Below are 19,983 nucleotides of genomic sequence, written 5' to 3'. Positions count from 1 at the left end.
TAGGGACGCCTGGGTGGCTCAGTTGGTTAAGCAGCTGCCTTCAGCTCAGGTCATGATCCCGGCGTCCCGGGATCGAGTCCCACATCGGGCTCCTTGCTCCGCAGGGAGCCTGCTTCTTCCTCTGACTCTGCCTTCCACTCTGTCTGCCTGTGCTCGCTCTCACTCGCTCTCTCTCTGACAAATAAATAAATAAAATCTTTAAAAAAAAAAAAAAAAAGAAAAAAAATGGATGGGATTTTAATAGGAATTGCATTAAATATGTAGATTGCTTTAGGTAACATAGACATTTTCACAATATTTGTTCTTCCAATCCAGGAGCATGGAACATTTTTTCATTTCTTTGTGTCTTCCTCAATTTCTTTCATGAGTACTGTATAGTTTTCTGAGCATAGATTCTTTGCCTCTTTGGTTAGGTTTATTCCTAGGTTTCTTATAGTTTTGGGTGCAATTGTAAATGGATTTACTACTTAATTTCTCTTTCTTCTGTCTTGTTGTTGGTGTAGAGAAATGCAACTGATTTCTGTGCATTGATTTTATATCCTGACACTTTACTGAATTCCTGTACAAGTTCTAGCAGTTTTGGAGTGGAGTCTTTTGGGTTTTCCACATATAGTATTGAAAGACCCTGGAGCCGCACCCAAGAATCAAACAGCACGCCTCCACTGGATGCAAATTGCAAGAGGTTTATTGGTTACACAGGCACCTGCGGACGCATCAGCCTTTGTGGGCTGAGCGCGCCGGGCTAAGTTGGGGAGCAGATTATATAGGGCAAGGTTGGGGTGGCGGGAAGCGAGTTTACAGAAGCGGTCCTATAGAAACAGATATGCATGGTTACAGGAGTCTAACTGATCAATTTGATTCAGGCATGATTGGGCATTGGGGTCGGCGTTCTGGCGGTTCCTTGGAGCAGCACTCTGGAAAGTCCCGGTACATTTCATTTCTCATTTGTCTTTCCTTTTGACAGACCAGGTGACCACAGACAATGTTTTGCCATCAGGCTATGGGGACAATAGGTTGCTAAAACAAGCCTTTACCAAGGAGGAAGGGGATCTTTCATTCCCCCCTTTTTCTTTATCATGGATAGAATCCTATATCCATTCGCTTTGTTTATGAAGTAAGTCAGTTTGAGAGCCGGTTTGTTTAATTAGTTGATATTGCTGTGTCAGTACCATTGTCTGGATTACTGACAAGCGATCTTTTACAAACTGTACGAGTTTATTTAAGATACAAGGGCCGATTGAAAATTGGGCTATTGATAAGGTAACTTCTTTGTTGTAATCTCAAGGACATTTGCAAACCAAGGGAGGCTCCTGTCTTGCAGGATTGTGATCTCAGCAGGTCAACTATTTATCATTTTATGGCAGTCAGGGGTGCCTGAGGAATGCTACTCATATGGAGAGGAACGGGTGAAGGGGGGGTGCAAGGCGCCAGCTTTTGCTTTGTCCTCAGCAGCCTCCTGCTCCTTTATTCCCCCCTGAACAACCTTGACCCTTAAATTTTCAAGGTGGTTGAAGGTGGAAGGTCTCATCTTCTATAACTTCTTCGTGCTGAATAGGGGCGTATAGCTGTCCCTACCTACTGGGGTCAGTATTGATCAGGGTAGGAATGTATAAGGGAGTTTTGAAAGGTGGAGGCAGTTGAATCCAGCGCTGACAGTAAAGAGGTGTCCTTGCGCGTGGCAAGGATCGTCTGTCTTGGTGTAGTCATTGTAGCAATGGAGTGTCAGCACCAAGTAAAGAAACATGGAACAAAGCAACATATTAAGGTTAATAAGGCGATAAGAATGAGAAGCCCGAAAAGGAGATTCGGCCACAGTCCTCCTTCAAACCAGGAACTTAACCATTTACAGAGAGAGAGAGGAGGATCTTGTAGGCCTTAATTTGGGTATTCATATCTTTTATTAGTCCTGTGACATTTTTGTGATAGTCTGGGATGTACACACAACATTCTGTCTTGATAATTGCACATGTGCTACCCTGGACTGCTGTCAGGACATTTAAGGCCATCCTATTTTGTAGGACTGCCTTGCTTATCTGTGACACTTCGGTATTAGGCTGGGAGATGCTATTTAGTGAATCATTGAGTGCTTTTGTAGTATATTTATTAAGGACTTCTACATGCCACATGATATCCCCTAGTCCCGCAGATGGAACAAAAATGGATGCTAAGTGATCATACCATTTAAAAACAGATCGTGTCCATCTTTGTCTCAAGTAGGGGAGATTAACAGGAGTTGTAATGGTTTTAGTAATGCGCCCATGATTCCAGGAAAATTCCCTTTCCTTCCAAATAGTTCCATGGGCATGTGGTACCAGGAAGGCATATTTGGAGTCAGTATAAATGTTAATTCTTAGGCTTTGGCAATTGCAAAGTGCTAGTGAGCACTAACTTTTCTTCTTCTTTCTATTAAAACTATTTTCATCAGAAAACCAACTGTCATTTGTAATTTTAACAGGGGCATCTTAAACCTGGCCATATAGAATAAGCTAGATTAATAATCTCTGAACATTTTTGCTCTATAGAGAAAGAAGTACAGTGGTCAGGTTCAGGCATACAGGTAACTAGGTTTAAAGTTTGACAAATTGTAAGTTTTATTTTTGGCATCTCTGTTAGTGTAGCCCAGTATTTAATAAGTCGGCCTCCATCATCCATTGGTGGCCTTTGGCTTCTAAGACAAATCTGGACCTGATGTGACATCATTACAGTCAGGGACTGTCCCATATAGTGAGCTTTGAGGTTCTTTTATAAGGGCTGTTCTAGGTTTTGCTAAAGCATCTGTTTGCAATTGCACCTCAATAGAGGTGGCCTCTAGATAAATATGACTAAGGGATGAAACCAATAAGAAGACCTTTGAGTGGTCCAACCTTAACAATATCCTGATTACAGAGGATCATTGTCAAGTGGGAGAAGAGTGCGGTATGCTGGCTTTTAGGTAATTTCATTATTCCAGTTGCTTAATCATGTGGCGTGGGGTCTGCTAATATCCCAATAAAATAATAAGATTGACTAAAGAAGCTATTGTACAACTTCTCTGAAGTTTACCTCAAATTGTTTAGCTTAGGTAAACAAACATTTAAAGACAATCAAATCTAGAATTTAACATCCATAAAGGTGTGTTACTAAAACATAATTTTTCTCTCTAAAATAACCCTCATTTACAGAGATAGCCAAATCAGGACTAATTCACTTGTGAAACAAGTTCAGTTTTAACAAACTTGGTCTATTATTTACATAAGCTCAGCAAGAACAATGAGTGTGATCAATAGATCTTTTAGCATCTGCTTTGTTGGAACTTTTAATAAGGAATCTCTAGGTTGAACTTTTAGTAGCCTCTCCGGGCCAGAAGCCAAGCCCTGTACTGACCATCAGGCATGCCTGCAGTACCTGTCGATTTGGGCGAATTCCTCAGTGGGCGAATTTCTCTTCTGAGACCGCACCCACCAAGGAGTGACATTCTTTACTCACCTGGTGAGGCTGCTGGGAACTCTGTAAGCAAGGTATCAGGCCAACAGTCCCAAGGGGCTTTATGGCTCCAGGTTTTATAAAGTCAACCTTAGTTCCTTTAAACTGTCTGGTCATATCCGAGTCTTCTTAAATATGACATTCCAGTCAAAGCCTTGGTAAAATAACCCGTGTTTCCAATTCTTTCCTATTACAAGGAGAACAGATTCTTATTGAACTTATGCAAATGACTGATTGCCATGGAATAATGCTTACTTACTGAGACCTTTTGGTTTCAGAGGGTTCAGATAGAGAGAAAAGCTTGAATGCTTTGAGCTCTTTTATAAATGAGCACTTTTACATTTCTATAAGTTATAGATAACTAGGAGGAAGTATCCCTAGTCTGGAAGAGCAAACATCGGAGAGAACCAGCAATGTTTAAAGTAAGACAAAGCATTAAGAGATATAACATTATAATTTTTTAGTTCATTTAGTCCCGTGTTACCAAATCTAGTGAATGCGGCTTTAGTCAGTTTTGGAAATTTTTACCCATTTAAGTTTTAGGATTTTCAAGTATATCAAATAGCTGTATTTGTCCTGAAAGTCCTTTATAGGAATCTCCTTGAAAATAAAACTCATTTTACAAATTACAAGAGAATTAAAACAATTATAAATGACAAAAACTCAGAATGGATATGGTTAAAGCTAAAGAGACAAGGGAGTTTACAATTTAGCTGCAAGGAAATCAGGTTATTTTTGTGATACATAACATTTCCATAATTACAGTATCAAGCGATGATCTCTCAAAACATTAAAACTTTAGGAAGTGCGTAAAATCTCTAGAATAGTTATAGTATTTTCCCAAATGTAATCCAAGGTTTATCATTGGTTCAGTAGTATTTCATGAGCAACTTCACATACCAAGGAAAAGCCCGAGTCAAAGCGATTTACAATTTAAATCTTGTCAACATTTGCTAAGATCTTAGAAAGTTTTGAAGCACATGCTTAAATATAATTAGTGATGTTAAACACCTGATAAAACAAAACATAGAAACTGGTTTTTCTGGGCAGGCAAAGAGAAAATCACTTACATTTTCGTAACAGGAGATCAATTAATCTAAGAAAACTTTGACCTTTGAACAGAGAATTTCAGTCTTGTACTAATGTAATGTACCTTTAAAACCCATTCATTTTAATCTATCTTAGCCCGTCCTGACTATCTACAACTTTCCTTTGCATTCAGGTTTTGTTTCAAGCCATTTCCTTTTAAACAATCATCTCATTTAGGATAAAATTACCTTCAACAAAATGTATTCCCATTCCTTAAATCTTTCTTACTTATCATCTATTTTTCTATAGAGTTTCCCTTATTTCCATCAGTCTTATTTACACTAAGCAGAATTTGATACTCTTAGAAACCCCTTAATCTCTAGTGAAGACTAAGTATTAACCAATTGTGAACTGTTACAACAGAATTCTTCAGGTGGCAAATTTATGAATCAGTTAAGTGGCAAACAAGTTTACCAACAGATTTAAATACTCTTAGTTTCTTTGCAGTAAGAAGTCAAAAGCACAAACCTATAACCAGTAATTAACGACTTCGCATTTTATCCTGTTTGGTTAAGACCTAGATGTTCATAATTTAATTCCATTTGTCATCCAAGCAAAACTTTAAAGCTTTCAGATTATCAAAGACTTTGAAAGCTACTTCAGCAATTACCCATTAGAACTTTGAGACAGACAATTAACCATCAGTTTAGTTATTTCTTTGCTAACAAATTTTAATAAATAACATGAGTTTATTTGACCTTCAGTAAACTTCGAAGTTTCACATTTACTGCTGATAACTTAAAGACAGGTCTTATTTTAATTAAACCAACAAACTTAACTTAGTTCCAACATTGATTTACGTTCCACCTGGACCCATTCCACTTTGAATGTTTACCTGAGACATGGTTGGGAAGATCTGGAGTGGCGGGGGGGGGGGGTGTTAGGTCTTCTTGCTCCTTGACAGTGAAGAGAGAAGGAGCTGTGGTACATGATCTAGAGGCCAGTCATGCAGGCTGCATACATGTTGGTATAGAAACACGTAAGGGGGAAACAGAAGAAACAAAGTGCTGCCAGGAGGCAGAGAAAGGATTCCCAGTTTTGGAGCTCCTAAGCCCCAACAGAGGAGCAGATGCCATGCTTTCCCATTAGCCAGGGGGGAGGGTTTAGGCAGTCCAAGTCAGGCCATAGAACACAGGGAAACCTCCCCGAAACAAAGAGTTTCGGCAGCTGCTTGGGAATATTCCCTATAGTCTCTGTCCCGAGTCAGACCAACCCCAGTTGGCTCCAGTTATAGCCATCAACACAGGAAGTGAGTGAGGGAGAAGCCCCCACATCTATTAGGAGAAACAGAGAGAAATAAAGCCAGAGTCCCCTTTGCTAGGGATGGCCCAGCAACCTGGGTTTACTAGAAGAAGGCTTATTTATTTAATTATCATCCAATATGTCAGGAGGAAATTTACTAGCTGACTCATTGAATCTGGTTTTAGTACCTAATACCTATCTTTCATATTCCCTCCTGGTATGTAAGAGGTTGCAGACAAGGGGAGGGGGATCTTTCAGGTGCTGTCCTGCTCGCATCCCTCGCGGGAACTTAGGAGCGTCTTAGCTAAGGTCTATCCGTATAAACCCCGGACCAGGCTACTCCATGGAGTAGATAACCGTTATGCCGTATGACGCTCCGCGAGACTCAGGGTGCAGCCCACTCAGACTCCGTAGCCAAAGGCGGTGGAGCCACATAAACATTCATACAGTCAGGCATTCCTCAGATTCAAACAGGTTAGACACCCTCCCTTAAACAAAATGCAACCTTTATAACCAGTATAAGGAACATATAACTATATTTAAAGACATAACATGAAGACATTACTAGAACAATTATAAGGAACATATAACTATATTTAAAGACATAACATGAAGACATTTCTAGAACAATTTAGACATAAGAGACACAAACAGATATTGCTGCGCAGCCCTAGATTTAATGGCCCAAGATTCTGGACCTTCCTAGACTTAATGGCCCAAGATTCTGGACCTTCCTAGACTTGATGGCCCAAGATTATGGACCTTCCTAGACCCCCGAGGCGTCCCCCGGGGTGGCAGGGGAGAAGTCTGAGTTCGTCAACTCCTTCTCTTGCTGCCCCTAGATACCTAGATATGGATCCACATAAAAACAGACAAACAGAGAGACAGAGACACAGATGCTGGCCAGCTTACCTCCCGGTGGGGATTGGCCGGGGTCTTGGGTGGGATTCCAAGAGATCTCGGTGGAACCTCCAAATGAAAGACCCTGGAGCCGCACCCAAGAATCAAACAGCACGCCTCCACTGGATGCAAATTGCAAGAGGTTTATTGGTTACACAGGCACCTGCGGACGCATCAGCCTTTGTGGGCTGAGCGCGCCGGGCTAAGTTGGGGAGCAGATTATATAGGGCAAGGTTGGGGTGGCGGGAAGCGAGTTTACAGAAGCGGTCCTATAGAAACAGATATGCATGGTTACAGGAGTCTAACTGATCAATTTGATTCAGGCATGATTGGGCATTGGGGTCAGGGCGTTCTGGCGGTTCCTTGGGGCAGCACTCTGGAAAGTCCCGGTACATTTCATTTCTCATTTGTCTTTCCTTTTGACAGACCAGGTGACCACAGACAATGTTTTGCCATCAGGCTATGGGGACAATAGGTTGCTAAAACAAGCCTTTACCAAGGAGGAAGGGGATCTTTCAGTATCATATCATCTGTGAAAAGTGATAGTTTGACTTCTTCTTTGCCGATTTGGATGCCTTTAATTTCCTTTTGTTGTCTGATTGACGAGGCTAGGACTTCTAGTACTATGTTGAATAGCAGTGGTGATAATGGACATCCCTGCCGTGTTCCTGACCTTAGCGGAAAAGCTTTCAGTTTTTCTCCATTGAGAATGATATTTGCGGTGGGTTTTTCATTGATGGCTTTGATGATATTGAGGTATGTGCCCTCTATCCCTACACTTTGAAGAGTTTTGATCAGGAAGGGATGCTGTACTTTGTCATATTCTTTTTCAGCATCTATTGAGAGTATCATATGGTTCTGGTTCTTTCTTTTATTAATGTGTTGTATCACATTGATTGAGTTGTGGATGTTGAACCAACCTTGCAGCCCTGGAATAAATCCCACTTGGTGTTGGTGAATAATCCTTTTAATGTACTGTTGAATCCTATTGAATCCTATTTTGGTGAGAATTTTCGCATCTGTGTTCATCAAGGATATTGGTATGTAGTTCTTGTTTTGGATGGGATCCTTCTCTGGTTTTGGTATCAAGGTGATGCTGTCCTCATAAAATGAGTTTGGAAGTTTTCCTTCCATTTCTATTTTTTGGAACAGTTTCAGGAGAATAGGAATTAGTTATTCATTAAATGTTTGGTAGAATTCCCCTGGGAAGCTGTCTGGCCCTGGGCTTTTGTTTGTTTGGAGATTTTTTTTTAAAGATTTATTTATTATTTGACAGACAGAGATCACAAGTAGGCAGAGAGGCAGGCAGAGAGAGAGTGAGAGAGGGAAGCAGGCTCCCTGCTGAGCAGAGAGCCCGATGCGGGACTCGATACCAGGACCCTGAGATCATGACCTGAGCCAAAGGCAGCGGCCCAACCCACTGAGCCACCCAGGCGCCCTGTTTGGAGATTTTTGATGACTCTTTCAATCTCCTTACTGGTTATGGGTCTGTTCAGGCATTCTATTTCTTCCTGGTTCAGTTGTGGTAGTTTATATGTCTCTAGGAATGCATCCATTTCTTCCAGATTGTCAGATTTGTTGGCGTAGAGTTGTTCATAATATGTTCTTATAATAGTTTGTATTTCTCGTTTCTCTCCTCTTTCATTCATGATTTTATTTATTTGGGTCCTTTCTCTTTTCTTTTTGATAAGTCTGGCCAGGGGTTTATCAATCTTACTAATTCTTTCAAAGAACCAGCTCCTAGTTTCATTGATTTGTTCTATTGTTTTTTTGGTTTCTATTTCATAGATTTCTGCTCTGATCTTTATTATTCCTCTTCTCCTGCTGGGTTTAGGGTTTCTTTCATCTTCTTTCTCCAGCTCCTTTAGGTGTAGGGTTAGGTTGTGTACTTGAGACCTTTCTTGTTTCTTGAGAAAGGCTTGTACCGCTATATATTTTCCTCTCAGGACTGCCTTTGCTGTGTCCCACAGATTTTGAACCGTTGTGTTTTCATTATCATTTGTTTCCATGAATTTTTTCAATTCTTCTTTAATTTCCTGGTTGACCCATTCATTCTTTAGAAGGATGCTGTTTAGTCTCCATGTATTTGGGTTCTTTCCAAATTTCCTCTTGTGATTGAGTTCTAGCTTCAGAGCATTGTGGACTGAAAATATGCAGGGAATCATCCCAATCTTTTGATACCGGTTGAGAAGTGATTTAGGACCCAGGATGTGATCTATTCTGGAGAATGTTCCATGTGCACTAGAGAGGAATGTGTATTCTGTTGCTTTGGGATGAAATGTTCTGAATATATCTGTGATGTCCATCTGGTCCAGGGTGTCATTTAAGGCCTTTATCTCCTTGTTGATCTTTTGCTTGGATGATCTGTCCATTTCAGTGAGGGGAGTGTTAAAGTCCCCTACTATTATTGTATTATTGTTGATGTGTTTCTTTGATTTTGTTATTAATTGGTTTTATAGTTGGCTGCTCCCACGTTAGGGGCATAGATATTTAAAATTATTAGATCTTGTTAGATCCTTTGAGTATGATATAGTGTCCTTCTTTATCTCTTATTATAGTCTTTGGCTTAAAATCTAATTGATCTGATATAAGGATTGCCACCCCTGCTTTCTTCTGATGTCCATTAGCATGGTAAATTGTTTTCCACCCCCTCACTTTATATCTGGAGGTGTCTTCGGTTCTGAAATGAGTTTCTTGTAGGCAACATATAGATGGTTTTTTTTTAATTATCCCTTCTGATACCCTGTGTCTTTTGATTGGGGGCATTTAGCCCATTAACATTCAGGGTAACTATTGAGAGATATGAATTTAGTGCCATTGTATTGCCTGTAAGGTGACTGTTACTGTATATTGTCTCTGTTCCTTTCTGATCTACTACTTTTAGACTCTCTCTTTGCTTAGAGGACCCCTTTCAATATTTCCTGTAGAGCTGGTTTGGTGTTTGCAAATTCTTTCAGTTTTTGTTTGTCCTGGAAGCTTTTTAATCTCTCCTTCTATTTTCAATGATAGCCTAGCTGGATATAGTATTCTTGGCTGCATGTTTTTCTCATTTATTGCTCTGATAATATCATGCCAGTTCTTTCTGGCCTGCCAGGTCTCTGTGGATAAGTCTGCTGCCAATCTAATATTTTTACCATTGTATGTTACAGACTTCTTTTCCCGGGCTGCTTTCAGGATTTTCTCTTTGTCACTAAGACTTGTAAATTTTACTCTTAGGTGATGGGGTGTGGACCTATTCTTGTTGATTTTGAAGGGGGTTCTCTGCACCTCCTGGATTTTGATGCTTGTTCCCTTTGCCATATTAGGGAAATACTCTCTAATAATTCTCTCCAGTATACCTTCTGCTTCCCTCTCTCTTTCTTCTTCTTCTGGAATCCCAATTATTCTAATGTTGTTTTGTCTTATGGTGTCACTTATCTCTCGAATTCTCCCCCTCATGGTCCAGTAGCTGTTTGTCCCTCTTTTGCTCAGCTTCTTTATTCTCTGTCATTTGGTCTTCTATATCACTAATTCTTTCTTCTTCCTCATTTATCCTAGCAGTGAGAGCCTCCATTTTTTATTGCACCTCATTAATAGCTTTTTTGATTTCAACTTGGTTAGATTTTAGTTCTTTTATTTCTCCAGAAAGGGCTTTTATATCTCCCGAGAGGGTTTCTCTAATATCTTCCATGCCTTTTTCGAGCCCGGCTAGAACCTTGAGAATCGTTATTCTGAACTCCAGATATGATGTATTACCAATGTCTGTGTTGATTAGGTCCCTAGCCTTCGGTACTGCCTGTTGTTCTTTTTTTTTTTTTTTGGGTGGTGAGTTTTTCCGCGTTGTCATTTTGTCCAGATAAGAGTATGTGAAGGACCAAGTAAAATAATAAAAGGGTGTTAAAGACCCCAGGAAAATACGCTTTAACCAAATCAGAAGAGACCCCAAATCGTGAGGGGGAGAAAGGGGATAAAAAGAGGTTCAGGAAAAAAAAGAAACAATTAAAAAAAGAAAACGAATAAAGAAAGAATATAAAAAAGAAAAAATAGGGGCGCCTGGGTGGCTCAGTGGGTTAAAGCCTCTGCCTTCGGCTCAGGTCATGATCCCAGCGTCCTGGGATCGAGCCCCGCATCGGGCTCTCTGCTCTGTGGGGAGCCTGCTTCCTCCTCTCACTGCCTGCCTCTCTGCCTAATTGTGATCTCTGTCTGTCAAATAAAATCTTATATATATATATATATATATATATATATATATATATATATGATAAACTAGTTACAAAATGTTAAAAAGAGAAAAGGGTAAAAGTTAAAAAAATTAGCTAAAGAAGAAGAAAAAAAAATTGAAAAAAAGAAAAAAAAACAAATTAAATTAACTGCAAGACTAATGAATCATGGGGAGAAAGCCATGAGTTCAGTGCTTTGCTTTCTCCTCCTCTGGAATTCTGCTGCTCTCCTTGGTATTGAAGCTGCAATGCTTGTAGGTGAACTTGGTCCTGGCTGGATTTCTTGTTGATCTTCTGGGGGAGGGGCCTGTTGTAATGATTTTCAAGTGTCTTTGCCCCAGGCGGAATTGCACCGCCCTTACCAGGGGCCAGGCTTAGTAATCCGCTCTGGTTCGCTTTCGGGAGCTTTTGTTCTCTGAATGCTTTCCGTAGAGTTCCGGAGGACGGGAATGAAAATGGCGGCCTCCCAGTCTCCGGCCCAGAGGAGCCGAGAGCCCAGGGCCCCACTCCTCAGTGCACCCTCAGAGAATAGCACCCAATAACTCCCGTCTCTCTGGCCTCCAGCTGTGCTCCGAGCTCACCCGGGCTGCGACTGGTTCAAGGTAACCCTGAGCTGAGAGGTCACTCCTCAGCTCTGTCTCTGTAGCTGGCTTTTTTTTTTTTAAGATTTTATTTATTTGTTAGAGAGAGAGAGAGACAGAGCACAAGCACAGGCAGACAGAGTGGCAGGCTAGAGGCAGAGGGAGAAGCAGGCTCCCTGCTGAGTAAGGAGCCTGATGTGGTTCTTGATCCCAGGACCCTGGGATCATGACCTGAGCCGAAGGCAGCCACTTAACCAACTGAGCCACCCAGGCGTCCCAGCTTCCCTGTTCTAATACCCACAAACTCTGTGACACTCAGACACCCCGGATCCTTCTGTGACCCTGCAGGAACTGGGGCCATGCTGACTCCACGTGGGCTTCACCCCGGTTTAGCCTCTGGATCGATATCCCTCAGCGGAACAGACTTTTAAAAGTCCCGATTTTGTTCTCCGTTGCTCCGCCACTTGCTGGGAGCCGGACCCTCCCCCCGCGGTCTATCTTCTTGTCGCTTTGGATTCACTTCTCCGCCAGTCCTACCTTTCAGAAAGTGGTTGATTTTCTGTTTCTAGAATTGCTGTTCTTCTCTTTGATCTCCCGTTGGATTTGTAGGTGTTTGCAGTGTTTAGATAAGCTATCTAGCTGATCTCCTGCTACTTGATGTAGCCTCAGCCTGCTACTTCTCCACCATCTTGACTCCTCCCCGCCATATTTGTCTTGTAGTTCTGTGAACTTCCAGTCCACCAGTGAATACCGTCTTTGGGGTTTAATATCTCACTGCAAATAATACTGTTTTACACAAAAGTCTTAAAGTAATCGTATTTTTTTTCCTACAAATACGCATGAAGCTATTTCAAATCCCTATGGAAAAGAGTGGAATATAAATATGCATACCTCATTTTTGCCAGCTAAGTGTTTTACATATTTAACTACATTTCTTTTAAAGTGAAAGTTGTCTTTTAAGGTCTTAAATTGTTGGGTTTTCAGACTAACTCAATCTTATCTTTTTTTCTTTTTCTTCCCATTTTAATAATAACCCAGAAAAAGTTTCCCTAGTTCTTAAGTTTTTTTCTGTTTTTCAACAATTTCTTAGTTTGGAGCAAAGAAGTCACCGACTGTATCTGTTGAATCCAGAGGCTTTAAAATTCATTCCATCATTATTCCACAAATATTTACATCATAATTTTGAGATACTTGGAACACAAAGATATATAATGCACAGTCCATAGCTTTAAGGGGCTCATAACCATATGAGAGAAAAAGAGACTTATCTAAAATAATCCTGGAGTTCAGAGGCTCTCTTTGTCTAGTAACATGCCCCATGTTTCTCCACTTTATAGGTGGAGAAAGAGATGCAAGAATCTCTAACCAGTTGGGCAAATTGTAATGAGTTGATAACCCAGTAAGAGAGAAAACACCAAGGTGACACCCACTTTTATAAATCTATTCCTGGGTCTGAGCCTGGCTCACAAGAATCAAGCCACTGGGCAAACTGCCACTCTAGGAACTGATTGACTCCAGTTCAATATGACTCACCATACCTCCCAACAATCCTTTAAAGGCAGCTCATTTTCTCATTCTCAAAAAGGGCCATTTCAGATACTCTTTGTTCTCATTTCTCTAACCCTACTACTCACCTCTCTTTATTTTCATAGATGACTTTTCTTCTGACTTCAACCCCTCCCCCAACCCTAAGCCATTAAACACTCTGCCACCAAATTGTAGTCCAAGCCTCTACCTGCCCTTCCCTTCCTGAGGTCAGTGTAGAGATCATAGGGAAGTTGTTTCACATTTCCCTTAAGCTGCCCACTTGGTTCTCTTCTGGACACCTAGTCAGATTTGTGGCACTGTTCTTTGTACTGCTGGTCACTGAGAGGAAATCTTGGACATGGTGTCCTTCAGGGAAGACATAGGCCTGGGGTAGACTACCCCTCTGTTTACCCAGGATCACCAGTTAGACTGTGCAAATACACATGAATCTCTTCACAGGTACTTTGGCCTGTTTTAAAGTGGAATTATACTGTAGGAGAGAAAAGGCTAAAACTTTGCACAGAATGGGCTTCTTCCTGAATCCAAAGGAAAACTATCTGTAGCAAACACCGTCTACATTCTGCTTCATATCCTCTTGGCCTTCTTAAGTTCTCTATGAAGATGATTTCCACACACTGAGTTTCTTACCTCAAGACCCCATGTCTCTTTCCTTTGCCTGAAGGCTCTCTTCAGCCCCATGAGAGCTTGTTCTGCTATAGACAGGTGCAACACACAAGTGTGGAGGGGGAGTTACACTCATGGGGGCAATGTTCAACCAGTTGGGGTTGGGGTTGGTGAATAAATGCTCCAGCCTCCTCACTGTCACTGGGACAAGTCTTTGTTGTTGCACATGGTTTCTCAGAAGATCCTCAGTGGGATTGAGCCTTGTTGCATACCCATGACAGTGTAAAACTACTCACTACTAACCAACTCATTAACCCCACCCAATAAAGCACACTTGCTGACTTTTCTCCCTTTTCTGTCTCACTTTTCCCATGTCCTGTCCTCTTCTGTCCTTAGAATCGCCTCACAAATAAACCTTCTGTGCCCAAAGCCCTGCACTCAAAGTCTGCTTTTTGAAGAAGCCCAAACTAAGATATTGAACAATTTAGGTTTTTCAAAAAGGGAGTCCCATAACTGGAGTCCCCCCCAGTCCCTCCACTGACTGCTGCTTTCAGATTTGTTCCTGTATCAGACAGCTATTGTGAACCATTTCAGAGTGTCTTAGACTCACTTATCTTTTACTCCAACTGCTGCTGTAGCAACCTGTTCCCTGCAGCATTCTCTAGGTGCAATCTGGCAATACCTCCCATCAGGCCCATGGAGCTTGCCTCTCACTCTCCAACACGGGTTTGTCTGTTGACTCCATAGTGAAGAATGCTGTGGAAACCAACTGTGGTGCTCATGCTTATGCAACTCAGGAGTATTGGGGCTCATGCCTTTGGGGGGAAAAGTTTGAGCAGTGGGGGATGGGATCCAAATGAAAAATACTACCCCCCTTTAACTCTAATTGAAATGTATTTCATGAGATGTATTTCAGGCAACTCCTTGGCAGTCCCCTGGATTCCACAGCCAGTCACCCACAGTAGTGTCCAGTTTGGTAATGCATCTTTGCAGTGGTCTTGCATCTTTCCTGCTCCTCCACATCCCTTGATTCTGCTTCCTGGTTCACACTCCTCAATAAGGAATATACACTTAAGCCTTTGTTTCAGGCTGTTTCCCTGTAAACTAGCCTAAGATAGTAACTTTCTTTTTCTCAGCCTCATTTGTAGATTCTTCTCTATGAAAGTTTACCAACCTTTTAGTAAATCAAGGATGGGGTGACTCCCTGAATCCATACTTCTTGCCTCTCTAGTACAATTCTGTAAATTTGCATCATTCAATCTGAAATTATGCTCTGTAGTTTCAGAGGCTGGTCAGGGATGTCAAGTCCCACAGGGGTGTGTGTGTGTGTGTGTGTGTGTGTGTGTGTGTGTGTTGCTGTATAGCTATAGGGAGATTTGACATACCTGCTCTCATTGTGGGTCCAAAATAGGTTAGGACTTCTGAGTTGGGTCCTCTCTTTGATGTAACTGTCAACGTAAACTGCCCAACTGTTGCTATACTGCTGTACCTGATGAGACAAATGTGAATATGCTGTGGTGGTAGGCACCAGCTAAAGTGGCTCCTGGTGATCTGTGCTCCCAGTATTCAGTCCTTTGTATAATACCCTCCTCTTACATGTTGGCAGGACCCAGTGACTTGGTTCTAACAAATAGAATAGAGCAAAAGTGATGGGCTGGCACTTCCAAGATTAGGTTAGAAAGAACTGTGACTTCCATCTTGTTCACACTTTCTTTCTAGTTCTTCTCACTTTTTCTCTCTGATGAAGCCAGCTGCCACATTGTGAGAGGTACCCTACAGAAAAGTCCACATGGCAAGGAACTGAGGGATGCTTCTAGGCAACAGTCTGCAAAGAACTGAGGCCTTCAGTGCAATAGCCCACAAGAAGCTAACTCCTGCTGACAACCAGGTGAGTGAGGTTGGAAACACATTCATCCTTCAGCTGATTTTTGAGATTAGTACAGACAGTCTCCAACATATGATGGTTTACTTAAAATTTTTCACTTTACAACAGTGTTGGATGAAATATTCAGTAGAAACTATACTTCGAATTTTTAATATTTTCCAGGGCTAGCAATATGCAGTACAATGCTTTTTCATGACACTGGGCTGCAGCAGTAAGCTGAAGCCCTCATCAGCCAAGTGATTACAAGGGTGGACAACCAAAAACACAAACATGGTTACCCACACAACCCTGCTGTTTTTCACTTTCAGTACAGTACTCGATAATTTACATGATATGTTCAACACTTTCTTATAAAATAGGCTTTGTGCTGGCTGATGTTGCCCAACTCTAGGCTAATGTACATGTGAATAAGGTAGGCTAAGCTATGATGTTTGGTAGTTTGTGTGTACTAAAGGCATGTTTAACATAATGGTATTTTTAATTTACAGTGGATTTATTAGAATGTGATCCCATTGTAGTCAAGGAATGTATCTGTACAGCCTAACATCTTGATTGTAGCCTTGTGAGAGTCCCTGATCCAGAGGACTCAGCTAAGCCATGCTGTGATTCCTGACCCACATGAAATGTGAGATAATAATAATTATATTAATGATGTATTTTCCAAAACAAATATTAATTTTCTGGGACACTAAATCTAAAGTCATAAAGAAAAAGAACATATTTTCTGCTTACATTTCTGATTTGAAATGGGCTGCCTTCCACAACCCACTCCCCTTGGAATCAACTAGTTATTTTATTTTATTTTAAAGATTTTATTTATTTATTTGTCAGAGAGAGTGAGAGAGAGAGCAAGAAAGAGAGTGCACAGCAGGGAGAGCTGCAGGCAAAGGAAGAAGTATGCTCCCCACTGAGCAAGAAGCTAAGTGTGGGACTTGATCCTAGGACCTTGGGATTACAACCTGAGCCAAAGGCAGATGTGTACCCCACTGAGGCACTCAGGTGTCCCTCAACTAGTTATTTTAAACTGTAGAGTATTTAGTTCCTTTTATACTTTCTCTTTTGGACTTCAGATATAATAAAGGACCTATAAGGGTTCCTCCCTTAGTTAAGTCAAGACCACTGAAATGATGGTTTTAAGTGTTTTCCTTCAAGAAAAAGAAGATTCTATCCTGATTTTATGGTTTTACGACCACCTCTCTCTATCTTTAAAGCGTTTATTCAGCACACATAATTGGGAACCTCCTACTGTGTGCACCAAGTCCTCGGCCTGAGGTTGGGGCTACTATTCTCTTCTATTTAACTTTTTCTGTATTTTTAATGTCTCTCTTTCCATTTGGCATCTTCTTCATGGCCTTTAAACATCTTAACATTTCTTAGATTTAAAAACAGTGAAAAAAATAAAAAATAAAAATAAATAAAAACAGTGAAAAAGAAGATGGCAGAGTAGGAGCACACTAAACTCATCTTATTCCATAAATAACTAGGTAATGCTCACACTAGCAAATAACCTAGAAAATAACCTGAAGGCAAGCAGAATAAACTCCACAACTAAATGTAGAGATGAGGCCACATTGAAGAGGGAAAGAAAGACAGAGATACCTTTAAAAGCTAAATGGACCTGCAGGATTATCGGTGGGTAGGAGGGACACCATGGGCATGGCAAAGGAAGAGAAACAGCCCCTTACACAGTGAGCCTGAATCCCCATAACGTTTGGCTTTGAAAACCAGAGAGGCCTAATATTGTGTGTTCCTACAATCAGCAGGACTTAAAACCTGGAATTTTAGAAATCAACAGGCTTGGCTTTGGGAGAGCCAGAACGAAAGATCCAAAGGAAACTGAGTCCCCATCCTTAAACAGATAACACAGTGGAGGGATGGAGGGATAGGGTGACTGCGCGATGGACATCAGGGAGGGTATGTGTCCTAATGAGCACTGGGTATTATACAAGACTGATAAATCACAGCCCTGTACTCCTGAAACAAATAATACATTGTATGTTAGTTAATTGAATTTAAATTTTAAAAAAGAGATGACACACACACACACACACACACACACACACACACACATTCTCTCACACACAAAACAGCCAGCAGAGACACAGCGTGGAAGATGCAGTTTGAAAAATGCCTGGGGCATACAGGAGTGAGACTAGTTACTCATCTCAGAGCATGTCCCCAAGGGACAGGGGTCCTTGGAAGACTTCTCCAAGAATAAGGGAGCTGGCAGGCACCTTTTCCCTCCCTCGCCCCCAGGATAAACACACAGCCACCTGCAGGGACTATCCTGGTACTGATACTACCTAACTTGCTAAGACTGTCCCGCCAACTCCTTTTCCCCCTGTGCTCTGTTTTGGTGGATTCACCCTCTCCAGTCAAGACTGCCTCAGTCTCGGAGCTGCAGGGCCACTTCCACAGAGCACCAGTCACCCAAACCTTCGTAACTCTACTGCATTGCTGTCCTCCCCAGCACTCCTCTTTCCCACATTTTGTAGATCTACTCCATCCAATATGCTCTTGGCTGGAGCCTATTCTGGGTGGTGCCACAGGCTTAGAAGTGTGCAAGCCACCCCTTTAATGCCCAGCACCACTCCAAAGTGACTCTTGCCCTGGAGAGAGGGGAAGATAACCACACACACCAGTGAGAAGGAGGCACCAGTAGTGGGCTGAAGGCAGACAACTGGTACGCCTGCAGGCTTCGCACACCAATGAAAGCTTTTCAGGGACAACACAGGGAAAATGCCCTGCAGTTTGGTGCTACAGCATCTTTGGCAAACACCTGGTCTGACTCAACTCAAAACTAAGGCAGCCCCAGACTGGTACACTAACACCACAGGGACCAAACACTGCCTAAAACAGGCAGAGAGCCACTGCAGATGACTGGACTGAAGGAAAAAGGGGCTCAGCCACAACAACAGGGCACATGCAACACATGTAGGAGACACACCCGAAGCACTAAATTCCAGTAAATGGGACATTGCAGGGCACGACAGGACCTCTGCTTTATAAGACCACTACTTTCGGGGCGCCTGGGTGGCTCAGTGGGTTAAGCCGCTGCCTTCGGCTCAGGTCATGATCTCAGGGTCCTGAGATCGAGTCCTGCATCGGGCTCTCTGCTCAGCAGGGAGCCTGCTTCCTCCTCTCTCTCTGCCTGCCTCTCTGCCTACTTGTGATCTCTCTCTGTCAAATAAATAAATAAAAATCTTAAAAAAAAAGACCACTACTTTCTTCATTCATATATATATATATATATATATATATATATATATATATATATATAAAATATGTATTTATTTATTTATTTATTTGAACAGAGATGAAGAACACAATAAATGAAATTTTTTTAAAAGATTTTATTTATTTGGCCGCCCACCCCCGCCGCCTGCCCACACAGCCCGCGCCTCGCGGGCTCCGGGGTCCGGCTCCCGGCCCTTTAAGGCGGGAGGCTGCGGCGGCGGTGGCCGCGCTCGGGGCGGGGAAAGCGAGGCGCGCCACGCAGGGCCGGCTCCCCCGCACTTTGAGGGAGCAGAGAGCTGAGTGCAGGCGAAATGGCCCTGGTGCCCTATGAGGAGACAGCGGGAGTGGGCTTGCAGAAATTCCACAAGCCTCTAGCCACCTTCTCCTTTGCCAACCACACCATCCAGATCCAGCAGGACTGGAGCCAGCTGGGAGTCGCAGCCGTGGTGTGGGACGCGGCTGGCCTTCTTTGCACGTATCTGGAGATGGGAGCTGGGGAGCTGCGAGGCTGCTCTGCTGTGGAGCTGGGCGCCGGCACCGGGCTGGTGGGCATAGTGGCGGCCCTGCTGGGTGCTCATGTGACTATCACGGACCGAAAAGTAGCATTAGAATTTCTTAAGTCCAATGTTCAAGCCAACTTACCTCCCCATATCCAACCCAATGCTGTTGTTAAGGAGCTGACCTGGGGACAAAATTTGGGGAGTTATTCACCTGGACAATTTGACCTGATACTTGGAGCTGATATCATATATTTAGAAGAAACATTCGCAGATCTTCTTCAGACTTTGGAACATCTCCGTAGCAAGCGCTCCGTGATTCTTTTAGCTTGCCGAATTCGCTATGAATGGGACAACAACTTCTTAGCGATGCTGGAGAGGCAATTTACTGTGAGTAAGGTTCACTATGATTCTGAAAAAGATGTACATATATACAAAGCACAGAAGAGAAACCAGAGGGAGGACTTATAGTTGGCTTTAATTTATAAGAATGTTGTTATTGAGTGCCAGTGAAGGTCTTTGACTGGGAATTGAACCGTATTTAATGGAATGGATTACTGAACGAAAAGTCCAACCAAATGTTCTCAAGGGCCAAAAAGCACATGGTTAAAACAAAGCAGCATTTTGTCCCATTGCTGTGACATTTCATTCCTATTTGACTCTGAAAAATTCAACTATCATTAAAGGAATATATGAGAAAAAAAAAGATTTTATTTATTTATTTGACAGAGATCACAAGT

General features: G+C 42.1%; 1 protein-coding gene and 1 long non-coding RNA gene across 2 annotated transcripts in view; both read left to right on the top strand.

The window, feature by feature from the left end:
- The window catches only part of LOC116584015, a 51,363-nt gene that overhangs the window by 16,059 nt on the left and 15,321 nt on the right, over positions 1–19,983 (top strand). Inside the window, exon 2 of the long non-coding RNA XR_004283010.1 lies at positions 15,372–15,512. This is a non-coding gene — a long non-coding RNA (uncharacterized LOC116584015). The remainder of the gene's footprint in view (positions 1–15,371; positions 15,513–19,983) is intronic.
- Positions 18,934–19,816, top strand: LOC116584012 (protein N-lysine methyltransferase METTL21A-like). Its single transcript, XM_032332002.1, has one exon. It carries the CDS (start codon positions 19,058–19,060, stop codon positions 19,712–19,714), a length of 657 nt encoding a protein of 218 aa, XP_032187893.1. The 5' UTR covers positions 18,934–19,057; the 3' UTR covers positions 19,715–19,816.

This window comes from Mustela erminea, unplaced genomic scaffold (genome assembly GCF_009829155.1).
Source record: "Mustela erminea isolate mMusErm1 unplaced genomic scaffold, mMusErm1.Pri scaffold_46_arrow_ctg1, whole genome shotgun sequence".
Lineage (NCBI taxonomy): Eukaryota > Metazoa > Chordata > Mammalia > Carnivora > Mustelidae > Mustela > Mustela erminea.
Note: the sequence above shows the minus strand (reverse complement) of the source record. Positions and strands in the feature narration are given on the sequence as shown.

What these genes read in the sequence shown, in the direction of transcription:
- LOC116584012 (XM_032332002.1), top strand. Translation starts at nt 19,058, where the DNA reads ATGGCCCTGGTGCCCTATGAGGAGACAGCGGGAGTGGGCTTGCAGAAA.